The following is a 25,051-nucleotide window of genomic DNA, read 5'->3' on the forward strand; positions in this document are numbered from 1 at the left end:
GCTACCTTTATAACTCTATTATATACATAATTTAGTTATTACCACATTATTAACGCGATTCGGTGATTTTAAAGGGAAAATTGTAAACGTACTTGTAATGTGTAATAGGGGTTAAGGTAATTGCATACTAACGAACTAACTAATACAGAGAGCGAATCGATTCAATTGAAGATTGCGTCGATTTTGCGGTTCAAAAACATTTTCAGAATTTTATTCTGAATCATTTGAAGCGTTTTCTTCCTGGTGGAACAACAACTTGACCAAATTGGTACTGCATAAATGGTTCGTCTGAGAATTTGTTTAAAAATTAATAACTTATTCTTAACACAGAGCTTAGAATTTATTTTTATAAGAGGATATAAATATTTTATATATTTATTATACTCCACCTGAATTCCTAATATGTGATCCTTGAAAGTGAGTTCTTATTGTCATACATTAATTAATTTTTTTGTCATACATTAGTATTTTGCTTGACTATACCGTGTCATTTCATGGCTTATGAAGAAAGATACCTAATTGTGGTTCTTCGCATTTAGTGCAATTTTTCATTTTGACAGGTAATCACGAAATATATTTAAGCTTCATTGCAGACGACTACAGATTACTCGTAAATTTCTATTACAAACTTGCAACGTCACAGAATAGAGATTTGTGACACCCAACGGGTAGATTGTGGAGATCAGAAGTAGAAATATAAAAAAATAAGATTGGAGCTACACTAGAGCCTTTCAGAGCTGATAGCTAACCTAGAGGGAGAAATCAGTTAAATAATTTAGAATCATTTTGGAATTAGGAACCTGGAAGTGAACATTGTGCCAAGCACTGTCGAGCGATTTTTGCCAATTATTCCAGCATGCAATCTAATGATAGATTGAGTATTATCATGCAAACAAACTACCAGGTGTACGATGGAATAGTGCTGGCTCCATGTGGCTTACAAAAACAAGGGTATGTTTTGGTCATCATGTCTATTATATTGTTTCTCTTCTGTGTAGTTTGCCTTTTCTGCATGAAACAATATTATAAGTAAATTTGAATAATAGATACACCCAAAGGAAGTATATTAAATATGTAGTATGAATCTTAGTAGCAATTTTCTTACAGCTCACATATAACACAATAGTTAATGCGAAATCATCTTTTAATAATAAAATAATCAATGCAACTCAGTTCAGTTTAAGACTCGACCAATCCTTGATCCCATAACACACTCAGACTTAATTTATTTAGGTATATACGAGGTCTGTTCAAAAAGTTCCCGGAATTTTTTAATTGCGCGCGTCTGGAGAGTCCGGTGGTCAAAAATTTTTTTTATTGTGTTGGTACATATGTCCCTAATGTATGGTGAAATTTTCAGCTGTATTCATTGTTTACATTCTGTCTTATAGCGGCTGGTGTAGACGTGTTTTTTTGAGCTCGGCGATTTTTGTTAGTTTAAACAATGGAAGAATTGAAGAGTCAAAGAATTTGTATTAAATTTTGCGTGAAAAATGAAATAAAGTGTAACCAAGTGTGCGAAATGTTACAGAGAGCCTACGGTGAGTCTGCTATGAAAAAAACAAGTGTTTACGAGTGGTATAAGCGTTTCCAAGATGGCCGCGAAGACGTTGAAGACGACGAACGCTCCGGTCGACCCAGCACGTCAATAATCGATGAAAATGTGGGAAAAGTGGAAAAAATGATTATGGATGATCGCCGAATCACTATTAGAGAAGTTGCTGATGAAGTTGGCATATCAGTTGGCTCATGCCATCATATTTTTTCAAATGTTTTGGGCATGAAACGAGTGGCAGCCAAATTCATTCCAAAACTGCTGAATTTTGATCAAAAAAACAAACGCATTACCAAAGCCCCAACCTACTTATTCACCAGATAGCGCTCCGTGTGATTTTTTCCTGTTCCCAAAGTTGAAGAGACCCATTAAAGGACAGCGTTTTTCATCGATTGAAGAGATAAAGGCAGAATCGCTGAGAGTGCTACAGAGCATTACAAAAAGTGACTTCGAAGACTGGAAAAAACGCTGGCATAAGTGTATTATATCTAGGGAGGATTACTTTGAAGGGAACCATATAGATGTAGACGAATAAATAAATATTTTTTTAGAAAAATGAGAATTCCGGGTACTTTTTTAACAGACCTCGTACTTACAACAGTTGAAAAGTATCCCTAGTTGTTTATTGCAGAAACATTAAACAAAGCATCAATATAGCTTGTTAAGTAAGAGCTTAGTTTTGTTTAGTGAACTTGGTTACTGAGTGAACAAGTGTTCCCTTACATTACCATCGCTTTCACGTACATACGATATAAAATATGCATCGAGAAAAAAATCATAATACGACTTAAGTTTGCAATACAATACGGCTTTTCGAAAAACTGATAGAATTTTGATAAAAATGGCAACAAGGGACATGATCCAAGAAAGTTCACCAGCACGGTTTCAGAGAAATTTTTATTAGAACTTTCAATTCAAGAAACATCGCTCATGATAAGAAATCATTTTTCTGCTTCATGAAAAAAGAAAAATTCATTGAAAGATTAGGGCAAGATTAATTTTTCATTGTTAAAATTATTTTTTTAAATGAGTTTTACATATTGTTTTTTTTTTGCATGAGATTATGCACTGCTTTTTCTTATCTCTAACAAATGAATCTAATTAATCAACTATTTCTTCCAACATGCAATGTCTGCCTCTAATAGGAGAAACCGATAGTGTAAATAATAGCAGCATGATATTTGATGACAACAGCACAGGTGAGTTTATGAAGCATGTTGATCTGAATTGATTGTCAAATTCACCTAAACTCAATCATGTAAAGCTTCCCAGCTTGTTTATTGCTCTTCAACTGACAGCTCTCACTAGGCCACAAATATAATTTACTAACGACAAGTGATGACAGTCGAAAGATACACTGTTTACCTTCGGTTAGCGTATTCTCTGGTTTATGGAGGTCATTTTCTTTCACAATACATTTCCTTTCGTGAGAACTGAAAAGTCCGGCCAACAGGCATTTCTTCTCCGCTTGCATCGGAAGCCGATCCGTCGAAGACCAATATTCAGCGAAAATTCGCACTTTAACGATGTCGAGACGGCATCTTCGCGCAACGACTCCGGACGTTTTTATTTACCAATAATGTCACGAAAATATTTTCTCACGCTGTTATTGTTAGCTGACTGTATTCCGAAAGACGATATTCTCGTTGGTAATGCACGCACTGGCGGCATCGTTTTTTAAAAATAAGTTCTCCGCTCTGCGCGCCCCCGGACAGCAGAATCGACGACGTCACTGATGATTTAATGAGATTTTCCGTCGGTGCTTGCAACGGTGCTGAAGGTAAACCCGAAGGATTGGGAAAGGGGGATCCTTCGATCGGATATGATTTGTAAACGATTCGACTCAATAAGTGCCTGATCGAGCGAAACAGATGTGGCATGCCGTGGTAGTAGGGCTATTTGTATTTTCTTTGGTTAATAAATAAATAGAATTATTATAAACTGTTGAGATTTTCATTGCGTCATGTCCGATCCAGACGATGTGTGTGTACAGAATTTTCTGATGTAAACGTTCGTATATTGTTTATGATATCGTTGCGAGTTTTGCCATTTCGGGCGTCGTTGAACCATAACTAATGACTGTAGCTCAATCCATGTAGTGATGGATTTCAGGTCAATTTGTTAATAAAAAGTGCTCCATAAACAAGCGAGAAGCATTTGAATATAAGCTTAAGATTTTAGTTTTAAAAAAAAATCTATTCGGAACTGGATGAGTTCGGATCTATTAATCAACTACTAACTATCGAATTGCCCGTAAATACTCCTTTAGACCAGAACGTTAGCCTTGAAGAGCAGATGAAAACATAAGATTGCCGCTTCATATAATTTATGAAGATCTCATTCAAAATAAAATGAAATGTCACTTAAAGATAATTTTTAATCAAATTATTTCTTAATTCCATCACAGGAACACACGAGCGAAAAGTGGAAATAAACGTCAACCATGCGAAGAAAATTCTGGCAAAAAATCTTCGAATATTGGCTTTAGATCGCGAAAAACTGGAGGTAGGTGCCGATTTTATCGAAACCGCATCGAGTGATCGTTCGCTCTTGAGAGAGCATGATAAAATGATCCACTAAATAAATTTCTCATGCCTTTTGTTGCATCTACTGGAAATTCATTCGTTCGTTTTTTTTTTGTGTCTGCTACCCATCTGTAGAACCCAGATCCTGATCTTTGGGAAGGTCGGGCCATCAATCTGGTGGAAGAGTACAGTACGGTACTATACGAGGCGTACAAGCAAGGATCATTCGAAAATAAGAAGAACAAAAAAACGTGGACCTTCTGGAATGCACTGTTCTACTGCGGGACAATCTACACAACAATCGGTAAGCTTGTGAGCAAGATTAGAAAGGAATCGATTTCATTTTTGTTTAATGGAAGCACAGTTATCGTCTACAAGCGATAACACATTTCGGCATATCCAATCCGTTTGATGTGTGACGACTGGCTCTCTGCTGACACACAATTGCGAACAGGTGGTGGATTCGAAAATATATTCGGCACTTCGACCGAGCTATGTCATAACAAAGTAGGGCAGAAGAAAAAAATAAACAAAAAAGACATGTTTCAATTTATGTACTATACAGAATGCGACCAGGGATTCTTTTTAAAAATTAAGCTGGTATATGAAAGATATGTAGAATGAACACAAACAAATCCATTTCGAAAAACTAGACACTTAAGTGACAGAACATGTGTTTTTGCTTGTTGGTTAAAGGTTTGGGAGTTCAAACAATCCTATTTTGAAAAGAACCTCGTCCCCAAATGTTGTGATATAAGAATGAATTTGCAGTATTTCGACGTCACATACGTCAATGTTGATCGATAGTAACTGGCAGCGTTTTCGTTTTCAACTGTCTAAGGTAGAAAAGGATTCCTTGGGTGCACCCGAATTAGACTGACTACAGTCGGTGCTACACTACACCAGTGCATAACGGTCTAGACAACATTTTCCTGCTTACTTGGATGTGATAACGATCTAGACAAAACTTTCCTGTTTACTTGGATACAAGACAGTTTGCAATTGTTGACTATCTATCTATCTATCTATACATCTATATCTATATATATAAAAATGCAGAGATCATTATTTGTAATCGCATCACTTAAGAACGGATGGACGGATTTACATGAATCTTTTTTTGTTTGATCAGTGTTTAATCCCACCGGGTTTCTGGAAAAGTGTGAAAAATTCATAGAGTTGTTTTGTATGGACAATGGAATTTTACACTTAAACTATAATGAACTGCTGCCAACTCTGCTATATAAACAGATGCAGGTTCTTGAAGCCTAAATGAAGCCGAAACATTATTGTTGAACATACCAAACCCAGTAGTCTCTTTAATTCGTGATCCGTCCGTGTAAAATATTTTCTCAGAGTCAGTATGCCTGAACATACTTGAAAATATATTTGGGATTTCCGTTGAGCGTAGGTGTTCCGGGATTCCACGCACTTCGCGCTGCATGGATGTGTCGAAAAATAAAGTTGAGTCAGGGACATTAAGGAGGCTGTCACGGACAGGAATATACTGTAAAATATTCTGTCACGAATCTTGTTTCAGATTAAAGCTCGACTAGTCTTTCGAAGTTATTAATAACCAGGGGATTCAGTACCTCACATCTTATTAGCAGTCGTGATGAAAGCTCCCAAAAGCGATCTTTTAATGGAAGGTGAAGGTGATTCGCAAACAACGATACTGAATTCGCTCAAGTTTGATAATATGAGAGTTTGCAGCGGAACGAAACAAACGCATCCATATTTCATCACTGAAAGTATCGTTGTCTGATACAATTTTATTAGATCTTCCGGATGAACACCCCACCAAGATCCTGTTATTGTTCGAAGAAAATTTATTCTTTGTTGGCATTTTGTTATCAGATACCTAATGTGTATAGAATCCAACCACACCCCGAGGTATTTAAAAGTCAAAACCTGTTGGATCATTCTTCCCATCATATGAAGCTGATGCTGCGCGGAATCGTGCTTTCTTGAAAAGACGACCAGCTCTGTTTTCTCCGCAGAGAATTCGATACCCAGATGAACAGCCCAAAACGGACAAGTTATCTAAGGTATGTTGCAATGGTTTTTGCAGATCAATAGCTTTGGGTCCAGTAACTGAAACCACGCTATCAGCTGCTAATTGTCTTAGTGTGCATGGGATTACTAGACAGCTGTCAATGTCATTCACGTAAAAATGATAGAGGAGCGGACTGAGGCATGAGGCTTGCGGGAGAGCCATGTAGCTAATTCTGAATGTTGCCAAATCGCCATGTGAAAAATACATGCATTTCTCTGACAAAAGGTTGTGCAAATAATTATTTATAGTCGCTGGAAGTCCATGTTGATGGAGCTTGTCTGAAAAAACATCAATGGAAACTAAATCAAATGCTCCTTTAATGTCTGAAAATACGATGCCATTTGTTATTTTTTAACAAAGGTAATTTGGAAGTCAGATGAAAGTAATGCAAAGCAATCATTGGTCACTTTATTTCTACGGAAGCCAAACGTCTTTTTTGCGAGTTCTGGCAGATTCCTCATCAAGTCGAATTTAATTCTGTCCAACCCAGGAGCGATATTGTCTTGTAATGAGTGCTATGGAAAATTCCATCATTGAGAAGGGTCTATCAATGGAACCATTATTTGAGAAGACTCCCAAATAATGCTCGGCGTAGGAACAGAATCTGGACAACCTTTCCTCGCAAAATCAAATATTCATCGGTTCGAGTATTCCTCACTCTCATTTCCCACGTTACGATTCCTCATTCATCTGGCCGTGTTCCAATGAGTGTTCATTGAGGTTTCTCTAGACAAACCTTCGAAAAAATATCTCCAATACTTGCTCTTGTACTTGGTTTCTAAAATGAAGAATTTTTTTAAATTCTGAGGAGTTCCTCCTCCTCGTTTTAAAAAAAGGTCTTGGAAGCATTTTGTTTCGCGTGTTTAGCATCTGAGTACTCTTTGTCCCACCAAGGGTTTGGAGGCCTTCTGTTTGATTTGGACTTGTTCTACGGCCTCCAGAAACGAACAAACGAGGAAGTCATATTTTTCAAGTGGGGGGAGCTCTTCCATTGAATTTAAGACACTTGAAATATTACTTTGGTATTATCTCCACTCAATATTTTTTGTCAAATCATATGGAATATGAACTGAATTAGTAATACATTTGTTACTGCTAATTGAGATGATGATTGGTAAATGATCGCTACCGTGTACATCAGGAAATACTTTCCAGGTGCAATCTAGTCGAATTGAAGTCGAGCAAATATATAAATATAATGCACTTGGACGTGCAGGAGGTCTTGGGATCCGTGTCATGCTACCCATATTTAGTACCGTCATGCTAAAATTGTCGCAAATATTATATATTAAAGATGATCTGCTGTCATTGTAAACGGAACCCCACATAATACCGTGCGAATTTAAATCCCCCAGAATCAATCGTGGAGCAGGAAGGGCTTCAACCATTTCATTAAGCTGTCGCTGTCCAACTTGTGCTCTTGGAGGAATATATACCGAAGCAATGCAAATGTCTTTTCCTTTAATGTTTATTTGACAAGCATCAACTTCTGTACTAGAAGTAGAAGGAATGTTTAATCTATAAAAGGAATAACATTTCTTTATTTCTAAAAGCACTCCGCCATACGGAGAGTCTCTATCGAGACGTATAATGTTAAAGTCATTAAATTTTAAGGCTATGTTTGATGTAAGCCATGTTTCACACAAAGCAAATACGTTACATTTTTGACAATTCCACTGCAGGACAGTGATTGAATCATTTGTGACGGATGATAAATGATCCATCAAATGATACAAAACCTGAGATACAAACCATTGAGCTGAAAATTCTAGCTTTTGGGAAGAATGTCATTATGAAGGTCTTTAGAGGTTCGGAAATATTGAATGCTGCGAAAATCCATTCTACAATTTCTGATAACTTCAGTAATCCTGTTGGTGAATGTGAAACGAAGCCCACTGAATTATTGCCTTCTATTGTGCTAGTTCCTGGATTGGTTTGTGAATTTGACAAACCAGGAGACCCAGTTTTTAGTTTTAAATTTGGCTTTTTAGATTTCACACGGTGAACTACCTGCAGATTAGAGTAGTAGCCGTTCACTCACGAACCGGTATAAACGAAACACAATCTCTTCGCTTGAATGGTTTTTACTAAATCATTCAAGTTTTTGTAGATCGTATTTGCACATTTCGAATATTCTATTGTTCACTATACCGTACTGTCTTAGTTTTTATTGTCAAGACCGTACCAATTTTCGACTTTGTCGGATGAGATGCGTACATGAACTGTGTAGTAGCTTTGAAAACAATAAAGTGAATTAACTTTCCAGGAATTTGCATTGGACGAATCATGAATCATCTGGAACCTTTAGGCAATTACGAAACGTCAGTTAATTCTCTATATCCGCCGTTCGTAAAATCTCATCTAGTTACAATAATTGAAAATAGCATTTTATCTCATTCCTATAGCATTGGCTTTGCAATAAGATTTCAAACCAAGTTTACCTGCTTCGGGGCGGCGGTCATACACAATTTCGTGAGAAAATGACCAGCACTATTAAAAATAGCGGTCCATTTTAGCTTCCGTCCATTTTAGCTTCCGAAAACGAACTAACGATTAGGGTAACAGAGGTAATTTGGCCACTTCATATATTTTGGCCCACCTAACAAACTTTATGGATTTAATCGATGTTAAGTAACCCATGTTGCATCAATTTGAACCTAATCACATTAAATTACCTATTGCGGAAGGGTTTATCAAAATATTACAACATTTGGTGGATATTTTTACAAAGTGGGCCAAAATAGAATCAATCCTAAAGTGGGCCAAAATACCTCTGTTACCCTACTTATTTTTGAAACTGCCGAGAATTTACGACCTCTTAGTAAATAAACCGTAAAATGAATCAACTTTGAAGCTAGAACTATTTAAATTCAATCTATCGTTTTCAGATATAAGATTTAATTTTTTCGGTCCCCTGGCTCTTGGTTTGCAACAACCCAAGCAACAAATTAAATGTATCATGAAACATATTGCATCGCATTCGTGTAGCAGAACTCCAATTAGTACCCGATTATTTGCCGCATCGTGATACAATATTACTGATGTCTTCTATTCTTTCAATCATGTGGTGTCACGGTGGGATATTGTTACAAGAAAACAAAACCGGTGTCGCATGTTCCTACGAATACATACGCAAGAGAAAACTGTTGAATGAGTTTCCCACTATACTCACACTGCATTGCACCAAAATCTACCCACAATCTAACCACTTACGGAGAGTATAGAATCAAAACAAACAAATTCACTTTCGTTGCTTTCTAGTGTAGGAAAACTTACAAGTTTATGTACAAAATTTTTTACGCGATGACTTAATGCAATTAACAACTTGTTTCATGTTTATGATAGATGATACTGAATTGTAAAAATGATCCTACGAAAATACACTGCTTGTATGGTTTAAGTAGAAATTTAATCATTCGATTTTATTTACTTTCAGTTGATCGGTTTATTGATATTGTTTCAAAAACATCGTGTCGAAATCCATACACCGCCACCGAAAGTTAACATGTATTATTTTTGCTCTTTTTAATATGATATTCATCGAATAGTGCCACTGCAGTGCACCGGCTGTTTTTCTCTCGCACTTTCGTAGCGAACCCGTACGGTCACTGCCGGCAGCTGATGGTGTTGGAAAATGTCGTTATTTTTAGCCCCCCATACGCTCAGAGTATTCCGAGCAGCGGTCCCGAACGGTCCTGTGTTTTATTTTCCGCGAGAGAGTATTTAAATATATTGCCCAAAAATGGATCTAATGCGACAAATTCTTTGAAACGAGTCACTGGCACGACCATCAACTTTGATTCTATTCGATAAAGCGAACATCAATCCTGGAGTGAATCAGAAAGATGAGATTTAGTTATTTGTGCTTGTTATAAAGAATATTTCCAACATATTTAAACTGCACTTCTTTTCAAATTTAATGTGGCTCAAAATATGGTCTTTAAAAGTGGTGCGATTGTGTAAAACGAATTTAACTGCGAAGCTGTGATTTTCAATAGTGTAGTGTAACGTAACCCGGAAGTGATCTCTGAATTCGTTTGTACTATAAATTTAAACCATGGATCCTAAATCAGAAGTGCCCGTCGTGGCACGCCGACGCCGTAAAGCAGCTCGGCAGATGCGAGAATCTACTCCGGACCCGTCAAGAGCAGATGGTTCTTTAGATAGCTTCGGAAGTCAAAGTCAAGCCTCTGACGAACAGAGTGGTTCGGAGAATAGAAGCACCGTCGAATCTAGTCCACAAGGATCGGTTAAAGGCAGTAAGAAAAGTTTTCTCGAACGTGCGATGGATTATAGTAGCCACCGGAATAAAATTCTCAATCGAAAGGATAAGAAGCTTTCGGCTGCCGCGCCGAGAAGCCGCTCGGTACCACGTGATAGCGAGGAGGTGCCAAGCAGTCCGGAGATTTTTTCGCTGCTTCGTCGTGCCAAGAAAAGTCTGACCTCACGGTATGTTACACCACAGTGACGCAACATGCCGGCAATTTTTGGCATGCGACATGACACAGGTGACGCGACCAGGTGACATCAGCAATTGAACCGCTTTAGTATACTGAAGAATTTACTTGGCTCTCATTCAATAAAACTAATGGGGTGTCATTTGTTGAACTAGGGTGAGAAAGTATAGTACTACTAAATCATTTGTGGAATTTCGCCTTTGAACGTTTCTTCAATTGTTGGCAGATAACCCTCTTGGAAAGATTTGTTTATGATTTCAAGACGTTTTGTGGTAATGAACCTTTGGGTCAAGGTTTTTAACACTGAGGTTGCCAAGATTCAATCACTTATCAGTTTTTTATAAATGTATAAGATGAAAATAATTGTTTTTTTTTATCGGTAGTTTGTATTGTTATCGTTTATACCGCAATCTTTTTAAATAATTATTTCACTCGTATCTAGATTATAGATAGTTTACATCTATCAATATCTACTATTTGGATAGTATTGAAACCATAATAATATGATGAAGCGATCGTAAATGTAATGCTATAGCTGTTTTGTACAGTTCGACGCTTTGACTACTGGTTTTGGTCTATTTTTAGGGAAACTGTTGGTTTATTGTTATCCGGTTATATCAGAGCAATTTCTGGTAGCTCCATTTTGGATTATTTCGAATCAGTTCAGGTATAATCCTTTGGTTGGTAGCAAAGTCTTGGTATAAAATTATTTTTGTGAAACTAGATTTATCTATTTTAACAGACTTTTCAACCGATCCTTAGCGTAAAGTTTTCCATTCTGCTCTACACTGATGAGTCGAAATTTCTTGATACATTTATATTTTATACAGAAAAGTGTGTCAAAGTTACCATGACAAGTTAGATTAGATAATCTTAACAACCTCATAATGTTAAAGAACATGGAAGTTAGTGCAGGTAATCTAATCTTCGGACTGACGACAGACGATTCACAAGCTCAAATGCTACTTCTACACATCGAACCCTTTTCTCACAATGTTATATACATATTAAAATATATGTATACCTACACACTTAAACAAAATTGTGGAAATTTACGACTTGTGGGACATTACTTACTTACTCCACTTTAATGGTGAACATCCCGTCTTCGAAACATGACCGAACGAATTGTAGTTATTTACACTTGCGAGACATAGCAGTGTCAAAAGTAGTATATTTTCACTATGGATTTAACACATCTGTCTTGTATATGAAAGTTTTCCGTGAATTTGAGTAAATTTTGAAAAAATGGTCTGTTGAACTCATAAGTTATGACTGTGTTTTTATATTTGTGAGTAAACACCACCCATTAATTCAATATATTTATTCTAATCAGTGGTTTTCATAATAATGCTGCTGAGAGATGCCGCTTTGCAGAGTGAAATTCCACTTGTAAATTATTTCGAGGTGGGTACTCGGTTTTGATTTAGAAAACACGTCTGTGAATGTATAAAATTTTCGTTTTCAGGGGCGTGTTTTGCCTTTCTCATAATGAAAGGTTATGCAATCTCTGTGAAAACCGACTTTTCAATCGATGCCCGGAGGGCTTGATGTCATATACCATTCGATTCAGCCCGACGAACTGAGAAAATGCCTGTGTGTGTATGTATGTAACAAAAATATGCATTCGCTTTTCTCGAAGATTTTCACAAACTAAGACTCAAATGAAAGGTCTTATGGTCCAATAGCCTGCAATTGAATTTCATTCTGATCCGACTTTTGGTTCCGGAGATACAGGGTGATATGCAGCAAATATATGTAAAATATATGCACTCACTTTTTTCAGAGATGGTAAAACCAATTTTCACAAACTTACATTCAAATAAAAAGTCCTACAGTCCCATAGCTTGCTATTGAGTTTCATTTGGATTCGACTTCCGGTTGCGGAGTTATAGGGCAATAAGTGAAAATTAGGTATAAAATATGAACTCGATTTTTTCGGAAATGGCTTGACCGATTTTCGCAAACTGAGATTGAAACGAAAGGTCTTAAAATTATTTGAAAATTTTTAGCACATTTCATCCGGATTCGACTTTTGGTTTTGGAACTAGAGTTCGATAAGTGGAAAATATTTAATTTCATGTGTTTTTTTTATAAACGATGGCAAACACGAGTACAAATTCCATAGAACTGACTGGTAAATTCATTGTTAGTAGACGGCCTATCAAACTAATTCCAGCTGCTCTGGTTCCCGATTTCCGATTTCGGAAGTATCGGAAATAGTGTTTAAATACTCCTGAAACTCAGACTTTTTTTCAAAGATGGTTTGGCCGATTTTCTGGATCCGACTTCCGGTTCTGGAACTACTGGGCTAAGCACTAAAAATTTTATACTGCTCCCTAAAGCGACGATGCAAAAGAGGGAAAATTTCTTTTCAATTGGGTTCAAAACTGTTCCAATTTGTAGGTCATATTTGTTGCTGGTGATACGAATCAACTTCAGCTATTCCGGTCCTCGAAATTAGGTTCCGGAAGTATTGGAAATAGTGGTCAAAAACTGCAAAAAGGATCTTCCTTGTTTTTCTTCTAGATGGCCAAATTGATTTTCACAAACGTAAATATTCAAAGGAAAAGGGTTACGGTTTCATACAGAATCCCTGAACTCGTTGTGCATAATAGTTCCAGTTCTGGAAATATAGGGTGTTTTGATTCGTAGATTTTTCTAGATTACGTTTCAACAAACTTTCCTGTTTCTATTCAATGAACAATTGTTTTTAGAACCCCATAGTAATATTTATGATGGTATGGGTTCTATGAGAAAGGCATCTTTGCACCACTAGATGGATTAAAACAGGCTTTTAGTATCGGATATGTCGGTCTCAGATGGCGTGAATTTACATGACGTTTTCATAGTGTCCACACATTGTCAATCATTCTCGACCTAATCAACCTGTATGTTATGCTGCCAGATTGCATAATTTGTTGCCAGAAAATCGAATTCCACTCGTCGTTTTTCTGTTCTTCAGAAACAGGGTTGCCACATTTAAAGTTGTATTGGGAGATCAAAATTCTGTATTCAAAATCAGAATATGAAAATAGAACGCAACGAATTGAAAAAGTCATTAGAAACCGAATTTTAAGAAATTATTAAAGGGGATGGGTATGTCGATGCCTTTCACGAAACCCGTCTGGGTACGAATCCCAAACCCGCACATAGGGTTAGAAAGTTTTCCTAGCCCGAAGAGGAGAATGACATTAAGGTTAAACCCTCTATAATCGGAACAAAAAAAAAATTAAAACTATCCGAGTTTTATAATGTTGTAGTTAAAAATACGCTTCCTTCTTTTTATCACCACTTTCGTTTATAATAAACTAATTGGCGATCTTTTCTTTTTACTACTCTATATTATGACCAACGACCAAATTTCCGTCTTATCAAAAGAAATTTTAGAACGGGGAACATAAACAATTACGCTATAATAATTGTAAGAAAGTGAGAATAGAAAAACACTTGCAGATGGGACGATTTATCGTCCTTAATCATTTATTAAATTTTCCTTTTAAACTTCTTTTTAGTATTTGCACTTTTTACGTAAATAAAGTGTGTGTGTCTGTGTGTGGATTCCTATTTTCGTTTCTCCTAGAGATGGTGAAACCAATTTTCAGAAGCCTAAATTCAAATCGAATCCCATAATATTGTTTTGAATTCGATTTTAATATTCCCGGCTAACGACCGCAGCCGGGTATAAAAAAACGATATGAATTTAAAAAAAAAATTTCCCTGGTTCCCAGATTGAAGTTCTGGCGAGTTTGGTAGATTTGTCTTCCATCACAGATTTAGCACAATGCCACGATGTGAATTCTCGCAAAAGCAGAGTATTACCTTCGTGGGATCGGAGAAAAGACACCTGGCACTTCTGGAGGCATTCATCTTTATATATTTGGTAGTTGATAGTGCTGATTGTTATGTACGGCTTGCTGAATATAATGCATTCATAGATCACCTACCACACCAAGTACTTCTTATCAAATTATGATTATCTTCTTCCGAAACTTCTCCAGAATATCCAGGTCAAATATACCAACGAAATACTCCCGGTCGAGGGTCTGCTTGGTGTCCGCTTTAATGAACGTCTCGTCGTCCATTTCGGCTGCGGTAGAGCTTCCTGACGCGATAGTCCGCTACCAGCTCGCCGTGGAGTCTCCTTGAATGATTATACTGCACGGGACATGATTGAGATGTCGATTCCAGACTACTTCACGATCCATCGGTGAGACTGGGTTGAATTTTACACAACCGCTCATAAATTTTACTGTTGAAGAACTTCTTGCTTGGAAGCCATCCCCATATTCATTTGACAGATTGTATCGAAATTAAGCACATGTAAACGTTACACTCTAAACTAGTTTAACCCAAAATTTTATTTATTTTTACTCCTCTAATAGAAAGTTCAAAACAAACGAAAGTATCGCAAATTTTTTTTGTATTGCACTTAAGTTTGAAAACGAAAGATGCATTTCCACAGAGTATACAAATTTGAATGTGCTGCAGAATGCTACAGTAGCATATACCTTCACGAGAATGGCATCAGTGCTTAAATAGTTAGATTAAAACAGGTATTATGTATGCTCTTCATTCCATGCAACCGATTTCTTAGTACCTTCGCCAAACCTTTTCGTCATTTCTCAAAATGTAAGAAAAACCATATTTGTTCGAAATGGTCATGTCTACTAATACAGACACAGAATTGATTTCCAGACCACAGAATCCTATTAACAGAGTATCGATTTATTCAATGATTATCTTGTATGATTAGAAATTCAATCATTCAATGAAGGGAAAAATTTTAATCCGATCACTAAAACCATGATTAATTTACAATTTCAGTTTTATTACTATTCTCGTCAGTCCGGTAATATTTTTGATTTTGGAAATTTCTCAGTGTCAATGCGATTGGTAGTGTCTAGCACTTTTGAAAAATCATTTGATATTTTCTTTATATTTTCTTATAGTAAAACATTTGAAGAATTTTCTGTGAAATTTCCAAGCCTATTGGAACGAAACTCTGGAAGTTATAGACCTTTATCTATGACTATCTCATTCTACGAAGAAGAAAGAGCTCGGCGCACAGGCCCAAGATTTCTACTTCGATTGACTCTTAAATTTGACAAAACATTCTTGAAATGTTTCGTTATAATAAATTATGAAAGAAAAAATATGATTTTTTGAAAATGTTAAACCCTACGGGCTTCCTGGAGTAATTAATTGTTTCCTTCGACTTTATAGACAAAAACCTTTAAACGCGTTTTTCTCGAAAGCAGGTTTTGAAAGTCCGTGTCCATCGTCATTCAAAAACTACTGAACCAATTTTTTTTCTAATTTTTCACACACTTTCTACATATAAAAACCAGACCCCAACGTTTTCTTTTTCGTTGTTTGTTACTTTGGGGAGGTTTAACCGCAACAAAATGGCGGATTTTTTCGTAGAAAATCGTAGTTTTTACTTTGAACAACCACAAAAAATTAACAAAAAAATTTAAAAAATCAAACAGAAACGTTGGGGTCTAGAAATACCTCTTCTCTAACTAGGTTGCGTTCATTTGTTCACTTCTGATTAGTCTGCGCTGAGATACAGTGGACACCGCAAATCATGATTTTTAAGAATCTCTTCACCGACTTATTTATCAATATTGTTCAATGAAAAAATTACAAAATGTTGTTCGAATGATTTTTTTTATCATGCCAAACATTTGATTTTATTTTATTGAACGATAGTTTTGGAAAAAAATTCGCAAAAATTATGATTTTTTTCATCGTTTAGACCCTACCCATCCATTCTATACACATTTTTATGCTAACCGGTCTCGTCTTTTACCTGGAGAGAACTAATATAGCGGTTCTGGAATTCGATACGAGATCAACAATAAACATGCTCTCATCGATGAATAGGACTGCTGGATTTTATTTGCTTGAAGATTTCCTCACATCGCTTTACGCGTAGCGCCCGGATGCGATTGGGAGTCATAGCAGCTACGACCCTAGTGACACTATGAACTCTTCCAGGTCGGGGCATGAACATACAACAACTAAGATAAGACCAGTGATTGATAACCATGTAAGTCTATTTTCCGAGCATTCGACTTCGTTTCCCAATCCACCTTCAAGATATTAAGGGGCTGGGGTCCACTAGGAGATTGATAGTACCTATTAGCTCTCTCCGGACAGTACCAGCCTAGATGCCGTGTGAAATCCGGCGGAAAAAAATGATCCACTGGGTTCCTACTTCCATGTCGTAAAAGGTGACAATTGCAGGAGTTTGTTTTTCCTTTCAGTTATTAGATACTTTCAATGTTTCACTTCTTACTAAATTATCTCTTCATTCAACCTATCAATTTCCGTCTAGCTTCGGAGAAAAGTTTTATTTGGAATGTTTACTTCTTCCATGTCATTGATTGTCTTTCAGGATTATAAATTGAATGATAAAAATCAACTATTACGCAAATCCGTTGATAATACAAAGTTAATGACAGAGATAACATATATCAGTATATTGAATACATAGTAAAAAAACACTTGATATTAATATTTCAAACAATAAATTAATATTTTTCTCGGTAGCCGGCTGCCCAGATCAACCAATATAACCAATTAATATTTTTATTAAATAATTCAAATAATAAAGTGGAAATAATAAAGGATCAGGACGCGCGTGAGGTCTGTTGACCTTTGTTTGGTGATTTAAAATGATTTTATAACAACTGTTTAGAATATGTCAATGCAATGAATCAACTATTTTGTCTAAATCCTATTCAGTCGTTTATTTTGTATCACGTAATTTCATTTATAAAAACGTGTTTAATCCACCTAGCAGTGAGATGATACCTATTTTTATCAATCCGCATGTGTTTTTTGCATGAATATTCTTCGGTGTTTAAGTTCTCATGACATTATTTTAATGACCCTCGTTTTAAGCGACAATTTGAGATTTTAATCACTCATTACTCTGTAATGTCGAAACTGCAAATCGGATCGAATTTGAATCTAGAAGTGTGATAATCGATTAAACATGCCATGATATGTAAGTTCCACTCTAGAGTTTACGGTAATTTAAGGTACTTCCAGAGCCGGTATTCAGGAACCAGCATAACCCAAACCGATTCGTATGGCCATATGACGAATAAATTACAACAGTTTTGAGTTCAACTTTGAAGCTTTTCGGGATTGTCATCTTCTATATCGGTTTGAATTTTAAAAATTCATCATCATGTAATTCGAGAACCGGAAGTCATAATTGGATAAAATAATTAATTTTTGTATATAAGTTTGTTTTAATTAAAATTTTTGTTTCTGAAATTTGATTAGGCTTTTTTTGAGAAAACGATTGAGCTTTGAGAAACGATTTTATACTGGAACCGGAATTCTAAAAGCGGTATGGCCGAAGTCAGATAAATTCACCTGAGTAGCTGTACACTTTACATTTGTTTCAAAACATTTGAAAATCAGTTAAGACATCTTTGAGAGATCATAGCACGAATTAAATTTTTAGGTGCCTTCTGATCGACAACTGAATACCACTAAAACTGAAAAAAGTTAATTTTTTTATCGACTATCCAAATCTGCTAACCCGATAAACCTGATTAAATTATGTGGAATAGACATTTTTATACAATCCCCGAAACCGGAAGTTGGATCTGACTGAAAAGCAAGATGTTTTATAGAACTTTGAAACTTTTCATTTGAATCTTAGATGATTCTTAGATTTCATTTGCATCTTAGATCGGTTCAGCCATCTTCAAGAAAAATGAGTTACACAATTTTGATTTCGTTTCACATATCATCCTGTAGTTCCGAAACCAGAGGTCGGAACCAAACATAATGCAGGAACTTTGTTTGGGAGCATACGACTTTTCGTATGAATCTGAATTTGTAGAAAAGAAATTTTCCGAGAAAATTAATTGAAGTTATTTGTCACACACGCATTTGCTGATCTCGACGAACTGATTCGAATGGTATATGGATGTTATGTTGTTCCAGCATTTATTGCTGTAAGTAGTTTAAAACAAAATAATTAAAAAAAATTCTTCCATCATCTGGTTTATATATGTCATATTCGAACGATTATGTTGCCAAAAACGAGCCGTGCCAAAATCGGTCCGAGGCTAAATGTCATGAAAAAGAATGCTGTACACAATCCTTTTGGTTCTTAGAAACAATTGTATGTAACAGTATAAAAAATCGTGTTTTCCGTTGCTCCCAAGCATTTCTTTGTCATACAGCGCTCAAAACTCCTACTGCTGGAATAGGGGGAAAAGTCGCTTACAGAAAAATTTCGATATCTCCGTTAAAAATGGACGGATTTTAACAATCTATGGCTTGTTGGATAGGTATTACCGTGCGGAATCTAAGTCTGAAAACATATTCTGTTTTCAAGGTCAATTGTGACAGATACTGTCAAAAAACTGAAAATTTTGACATAAAACTTTGTATAACTCAAAAAGTAAACATCCGATCTCAAAACCATTCAATAGCGTTTTGGGTGACGGGGAGACCTTTCATTTGCGACTAGTTTGATGAAAATCGGTCCAGCCATCTCTGAGATCTCGACCTCTTAGTTGACAACACACATACGGACACACACACATACACACACACACACACACACACACAGACATTTGCTCAGTTCGTCGAGCTGAATCGATTGGTATATGTCATTCGGCCCTCCGGGCCTCGGAAAAATTTTCGAAAGTTTGAGCGAATTCTATACCTATTTTTTATATATATAAAAATAGGTAAAAATAGGGAAGTTTTTATTCTTTACGCGATAGTATTGCGAATTTTTCTTCAGTTTCCTCGAATAAGAGCTGTGAATCAAGACTTCCCGGGACTTCAATATAGAATATTGTTGAAACGTTCACTCGGGAAGTCAGTGAGTTTAGTGGTGCATCCGAGCATCTTGAAACTGGAACATACTGAGTCGCGCGCGAATAATAAGAATACTGAAATTTTTACTAACTAATATCCTTCTCTCGTGACACTTGTGGAGTGCGCAGTAGTATATACGGTCTCTAGTAACAACAAGTGTAGGACTAACATCCCTTCCCATTCCTTAGACGATCTACGTTCGGGCCTGGCCGGCGCCGGTACTGATCAATGAATTATGGGGTTACCAGAAGATGTACATTGAAGGATGATTTACCAGTCCCAGGTCGGATCATCTAGAAACTCCCTGTACCATTTCAGCTAATCCCGATCAGTAACGGAGTAGCAACCAGGGGTGGTCGCTCAAGCTCAAGCTCAAGCTCAATCCACCTTCAAGATATTTCGTAACGTAAAGTCGCTGTCCCCATTTTCCTCATTGAACGCACTGGATTCGCTCGAAGGACAAGAAAGATTTTGATGTCAACGAAAATTTACAGAACCCGAGCACAGAAGAAAAACTTCGCGAATAGTTGTCCTTTATTCTCTTGATCTAAGACTCTTTTCACGGTGCACCGGAACTCCCATGGCGATAGGAAAATTGGAAAAATTCAATTGTTGATTAATTTCCATACATATGGAATAAAACCAAGTGAAAGTTATTCATTTTATAATTGATTCAAATATGTAAACTGAAGAGTTTTTCATTATAATATTTTGTTGATTTTTTTGAAGACGCTGAGGAATGGATCTCAACCCCTAACACCAACCCCTGTGTACGCGCCTGGTATAGATATTTAATTACAAACTTTAAAACGAAGAAATTATTGCACTGCGATTTACACAATCAACTAATGGAATCGATTGTCGATATTCGAAACGGTCATCCTGTTATATCTCTTATAGTACTCGCCCGACTTCTTGATGCTCAAGAAATTCGTTTAAGCGTTATAGCTGAGGGCCTTGTTCAATCTTCTTTGATCTCGTCTACAACAGCAATGAAACCCGATAAGTAGTCTTTAATGGTTCGTAATCACCGGTAAAACTTTGATTTGATGATAGATAGCCATACATGGATACATGCATTTGTTGTGTCCAATTTAGGTTCTACCATAGTACGTTGATTTATTCAGTTCGGTGTGGATGGATGTTTATATATCGATGGCGAATTCATTTATTCAGATATCGAAAATAGGGCTGATTTTTGTACACCAATCCTGGGAGAGACTGCTTATGACATTTTTGTAGGATGACGACAAATTGGACATAATAAACTATTACTTACCAGACTTGATTCTGAAGTTCCTTCATCTGACCAATGACATTCAATATTCAATTTCAGTAAACCGAAAACAGACGATTCCAGCGATGGTGGCAGAATTTCCGACACCGAAGTCCGCAAGCGCCGTGAACGCATCGAGCGGTACCAAACGGAACGTAGCAAAGAAAACGAATCACGCTCTTCGCAACTTCAGGCAAATCTGACCCGGTTTAACGAAGAACGACGAAAGTTCGAGCTAGAAAAGCTAAAGTTTCTCCAGGAAAAACGAGAACTGGATCGAATGCGGCTACGGCGTTTCGATAAATATCGCGAGGAACTGCTTGAAGAACAACGACAAAAGCTTCAGGTGGAATTGCAGAATCGCGAGCAGGAAAATGCACGATCCAAAAGCATCGAAGCTCCAATTTTACCACCAGCTCCGCCGACACGTTCCAAAACTCCAGTTTCGCCGGGTGCGATAAAGAAGAAACTGTTGATTATTCCGAAAACTTCCAGTGCTTCCGCTTCAAGCAGTGAAGATGATGGAAAAAATACCAGCGACGAGGAGAAGCTGGCCACTGTGCGACGACGATTTTCTCCTCGGAAGCCGAAACGACCAAGATCGGTTAGAGTGGAACATTTGAAGGTAACGAAAACTCCAGAACTGGCAACGTCTCCCGAACCCGAATCCGAGTTGCCGTCTGATTTTCCACCGGAAGCTGAACCTATCGTTCCAGATGTGGCTACCGTTTTGCCAGTGGAGGAAGTCATTATTGCTCCTGAAATTAGAATTGAAGATGAGATGGTACTGACACAGCGGAAGGTTGTGAAGGTAGATGATATAGATTCGAAGGAGATTGTTGCGTCTACTCAGGTCGAGAAACAGGAGGAAGCTGAGGAGAAAAAATGTGACGTAACAAAATTGATTGCTTCAGACGACAAACCGGTCGAAGGTCCAAAAGAAAAAAAACGAAGAAGAGCATTGGTGATTTATGTCGAGAAAGAAAACGATCAGTTTAGCTGGGCGGAGATATTGGAGGAGGTCAAAGACTATTGGCTAGATTTCTTAGATGACACACCGTTAGAGGTGCAACGAATAAGACTGCAAGGAAACGAATGCTTGTTCTACTTTGGGGTCTTGGTAATGTTGTGTGGGGTAGGGGGAATAATCTTTCGGGTAACGGAAGGGACTTTCGAGTCACAGTACAAGTGTGGCGTAAAACGAGTTAAGCGGGATTTCATCGATCATCTTTGGCTTTCCAGTCATAATCAGAAGTATTGTCAAGATATTCGTACCAACTCATTGGTGATTTTTCACATAGTATAATTAATCATTTTAAGGGAAGAAGACTGGAAACAATCTGCTAGGGTTCGATTGAGAAAATTCGAAGAAGAACTGCAGGTCGCCTTCGAGGCCGGTATGAAAACCTACAGCGGCAACACAGCGTGGAACTTCATCAACGGAGTGATTTACTCCCTGACGGTGGTATCTACTATCGGTAATGAACTATTTGGAGAAATGCTTCCAGTTGAAAAATACTCGTTCTTTTGCAACTTTCATTTGGAACAATGCAAATACTCAAAATATTTTTTTTTTATTTCATTTCAGGATATGGACACATCTCACCTTCAACGACGACAGGCCGAGCATTGACGATCATCTACGCTATTATCGGAATACCGATATTTCTAATCGTTTTGGCTGACTTTGGAAAACTGTTCACGCGAGGAATTAAATTCCTTTGGGCTTATGTACGTCGATTGTACTATACAGGATCCTTCCGTAAAGTTCGCAAAACAGCACAAGTGAAGGTAAAGAGCCATGTCCGTTGCTGAAACCTAAACCGAAAACTTATATTTTTTTGTTTGTTTTTTTTTTTGTTTTTCTGTGCTTTCCAGGAGGTGATGAAGGGTTTAAATGTAGTTTATGACATGGTTCGCCGTCCCAGCGGAGAAAACGAACTACAACCAACTGACGCAAAACCTACTGATCAACCCGCTCCATCAACTTCTGCAGAAATTCCTCCAACTTGCGAATCTCCCACTACGCCCCTTCCGGAAACTTTCGAAATTGATGATGAATTCAACTTACCGATTTCCGTTGCTATTTTTATTCTGGTCGCCTACATGCTTTTCGGAGCCACTATCTACTTCACCTGGGAGAACTGGTCGTTCTTTGAAGCGTTCTACTTTGTGTTCATCTCCATCTCCACCATCGGTTTCGGAGATTTCGTTCCTCAGCATCCCATCTACATGATGTGCAGCATTTTCTATTTAATCTTCGGCCTTGCCTTGACCTCGATGTGCATCAATGTGGTTCAACTTAAGCTAAGCGATAGTTTCCGACAAGCAAGTGCGAAAATTGGAGCCACCATTGGACTACAGATGGCGGAAGCTGCTTCCTTGCAGCAATCCCAGATGCACACTCCCGTGGAATTGTCGGCGGTTCATACGAGCACACCGTCCGCCAATGGTGCACAGCAACCACCGAATGGAGATGCGACCATGCTTTCGGTGCCTTCGGAGAGAGTCGGTTCTGCGGGTATTTCTAGCAAAGATGACAAAAAGGATTAATGTTTCGCTAATAGTTACTTTCATGACTGACGTTTAACGTATCTTGTGTGTGATTACGAGTGGACTAAAGCCACTTTTTATATAGAATCAACAAAACCATGCACAATCGCCGTGATTCCCGAATATGGCACTGATAAATTTAGAGTTTTCGAATATCTTGCGTGTATTTATAATAGTATGTAAGAAGCAACAGTACCAAAAATTTATTGTTTATGTTTTTACGGAATATTATGTTGTTTTTGAAGATTATGATTACAAATCTATGTTGAACTACTTTTCGATATAATCTCTTAAGAGTTTGTTTGAATACGGTAATTGAATAACTTAGAAAAGCAGCTACTAAATTGTGATTGAAGTGCATAGCTTTCTGAAGCAAGATTTTAGCATTGTATTTAATCATGATGTTTTTATATATCTTTGAATAAAAGCATAAAGTGATCAGATTCGTATAACAGACATAATTGGTGGTATTAAATTTTATCCGCATCCGTCTTCTAGTTCCGGAATACGCAGTAAAAACTTCAGGGTAGAGCGTACAAGTGAAAATTCGTTAAAAATTACCGTTGCGTACGATTTTGCACGCATGAATTATCATTGTAACATATGGGCTGAAAAGTCCTGGGCTTAACAAAGAGAACACGATTTTTTGATTCAAAATTAATTTTATTCATCAACGTAAATTCCATCTAGAACAACGCAATCATTCCAGCGCCGCTCTAACATTTGAATACCACTTTGGTCTTAGTTTCAGCGATAACCTCTTCATTCGTGCAAAATTTCTTACCGGTGAGATTTTTTTCAGGTCTGTGAACAGCCAGTAGTCGCTGAGAGCCAAATCTGCCGAATACGGTGGATGTGGGAGCAATTCGAATTTCAATTCATGTAGTTTTGCCATAGTTTTGATTGACTTGTGACACGGTGCGTTGTCTTGATGAAACAAATTTTTTTCTTTGTTATATGCCTTCGTTTCTTTGCAAATTTCAGCCTTCAAACGCTCCAATAACGCTATATAATAATCACTGTTAATGGTATTTCATTTCTCAAGATAGTCGATAAATATTACACCACGCACATTCCGAAGTACCGAGGCCATAACCTTTCCAGCCGATTGTTGTGCTTTCGGGTGCTTTGAACAAGGTTCACCAGTTGCTATCCACTCATATGACGATCAATTTGATTCCGGATTGAAGTTGTGAATCCATGTTTCATCCATTGTCACATATCGACGCAAAAAATCCGGTTTGTTACGTTTACGGCTCCCACTTTGAACAGAGCTTTCTCATAGCCAAATACTCATGCAATATAAAGCCAACACGTTCTTTTGATATCATTGCGATCTCAGCTAACTCACGCAACTACGACCACGTTTGAAGTCAGCAAACCAACGTTTCATTGTTGTTTCTGATAGAGCGGAGTCTCCATAACACTTTTCAAGCCATTGCTTCGATTGAACGGTATTTTTTCCCATCAAGAAGCAGTGTAAAATTAAAACACGGAATTGTTTTTGACCCATTGTTCGGAAAATAACAAAAGTAGCGTCACGCTTAGCACAATAACTCACAAACTAATGAATGGAATATCATGAAATTTTAATAGCTGTTTATTAAAGGATAGTATTAACTGAAAACACCTGTTTTAATCCACTTAGTGGTGTAATGATGCCTTTCCCATATTACTCATAACATCATAAATATTACTGTGGAATTGGCCATCTTGAAGAAATGTGAGTGAGATCCTTTTTGCAGTTTTAAATCACCATTGCTCTTC

At 37.2% G+C, this 25,051-nt stretch overlaps 1 protein-coding gene across 2 annotated transcripts in view; it reads left to right on the forward strand.

The window, feature by feature from the left end:
• LOC131435737 (potassium channel subfamily K member 18) overlaps positions 1–24,258 on the forward strand; it is a 38,367-nt gene extending 14,109 nt beyond the window's left edge. Inside the window, exons 2-6 of one of the 2 annotated variants that reach the window (XM_058603910.1) lie at positions 2,701–2,754; positions 3,963–4,060; positions 4,216–4,384; positions 22,320–22,522; positions 22,610–24,258. In XM_058603910.1, the coding sequence (XP_058459893.1) occupies positions 2,701–2,754; positions 3,963–4,060; positions 4,216–4,384; positions 22,320–22,522; positions 22,610–23,284 (1,199 nt within the window). In that variant the 3' untranslated portion in view covers positions 23,285–24,258. Of the gene's footprint in view, positions 1–2,700; positions 2,755–3,962; positions 4,061–4,215; positions 4,385–9,793; positions 10,586–20,791; positions 21,986–22,051; positions 22,210–22,319; positions 22,523–22,609 lie in introns of those variants that run through there. The other variant, XM_058603909.1, reaches the window with a different exon arrangement.
• The last annotated feature ends 793 nt before the right edge of the window (positions 24,259–25,051 follow it).

This window comes from Malaya genurostris, chromosome 3 (assembly GCF_030247185.1).
Source record: "Malaya genurostris strain Urasoe2022 chromosome 3, Malgen_1.1, whole genome shotgun sequence".
NCBI lineage: Eukaryota > Metazoa > Arthropoda > Insecta > Diptera > Culicidae > Malaya > Malaya genurostris.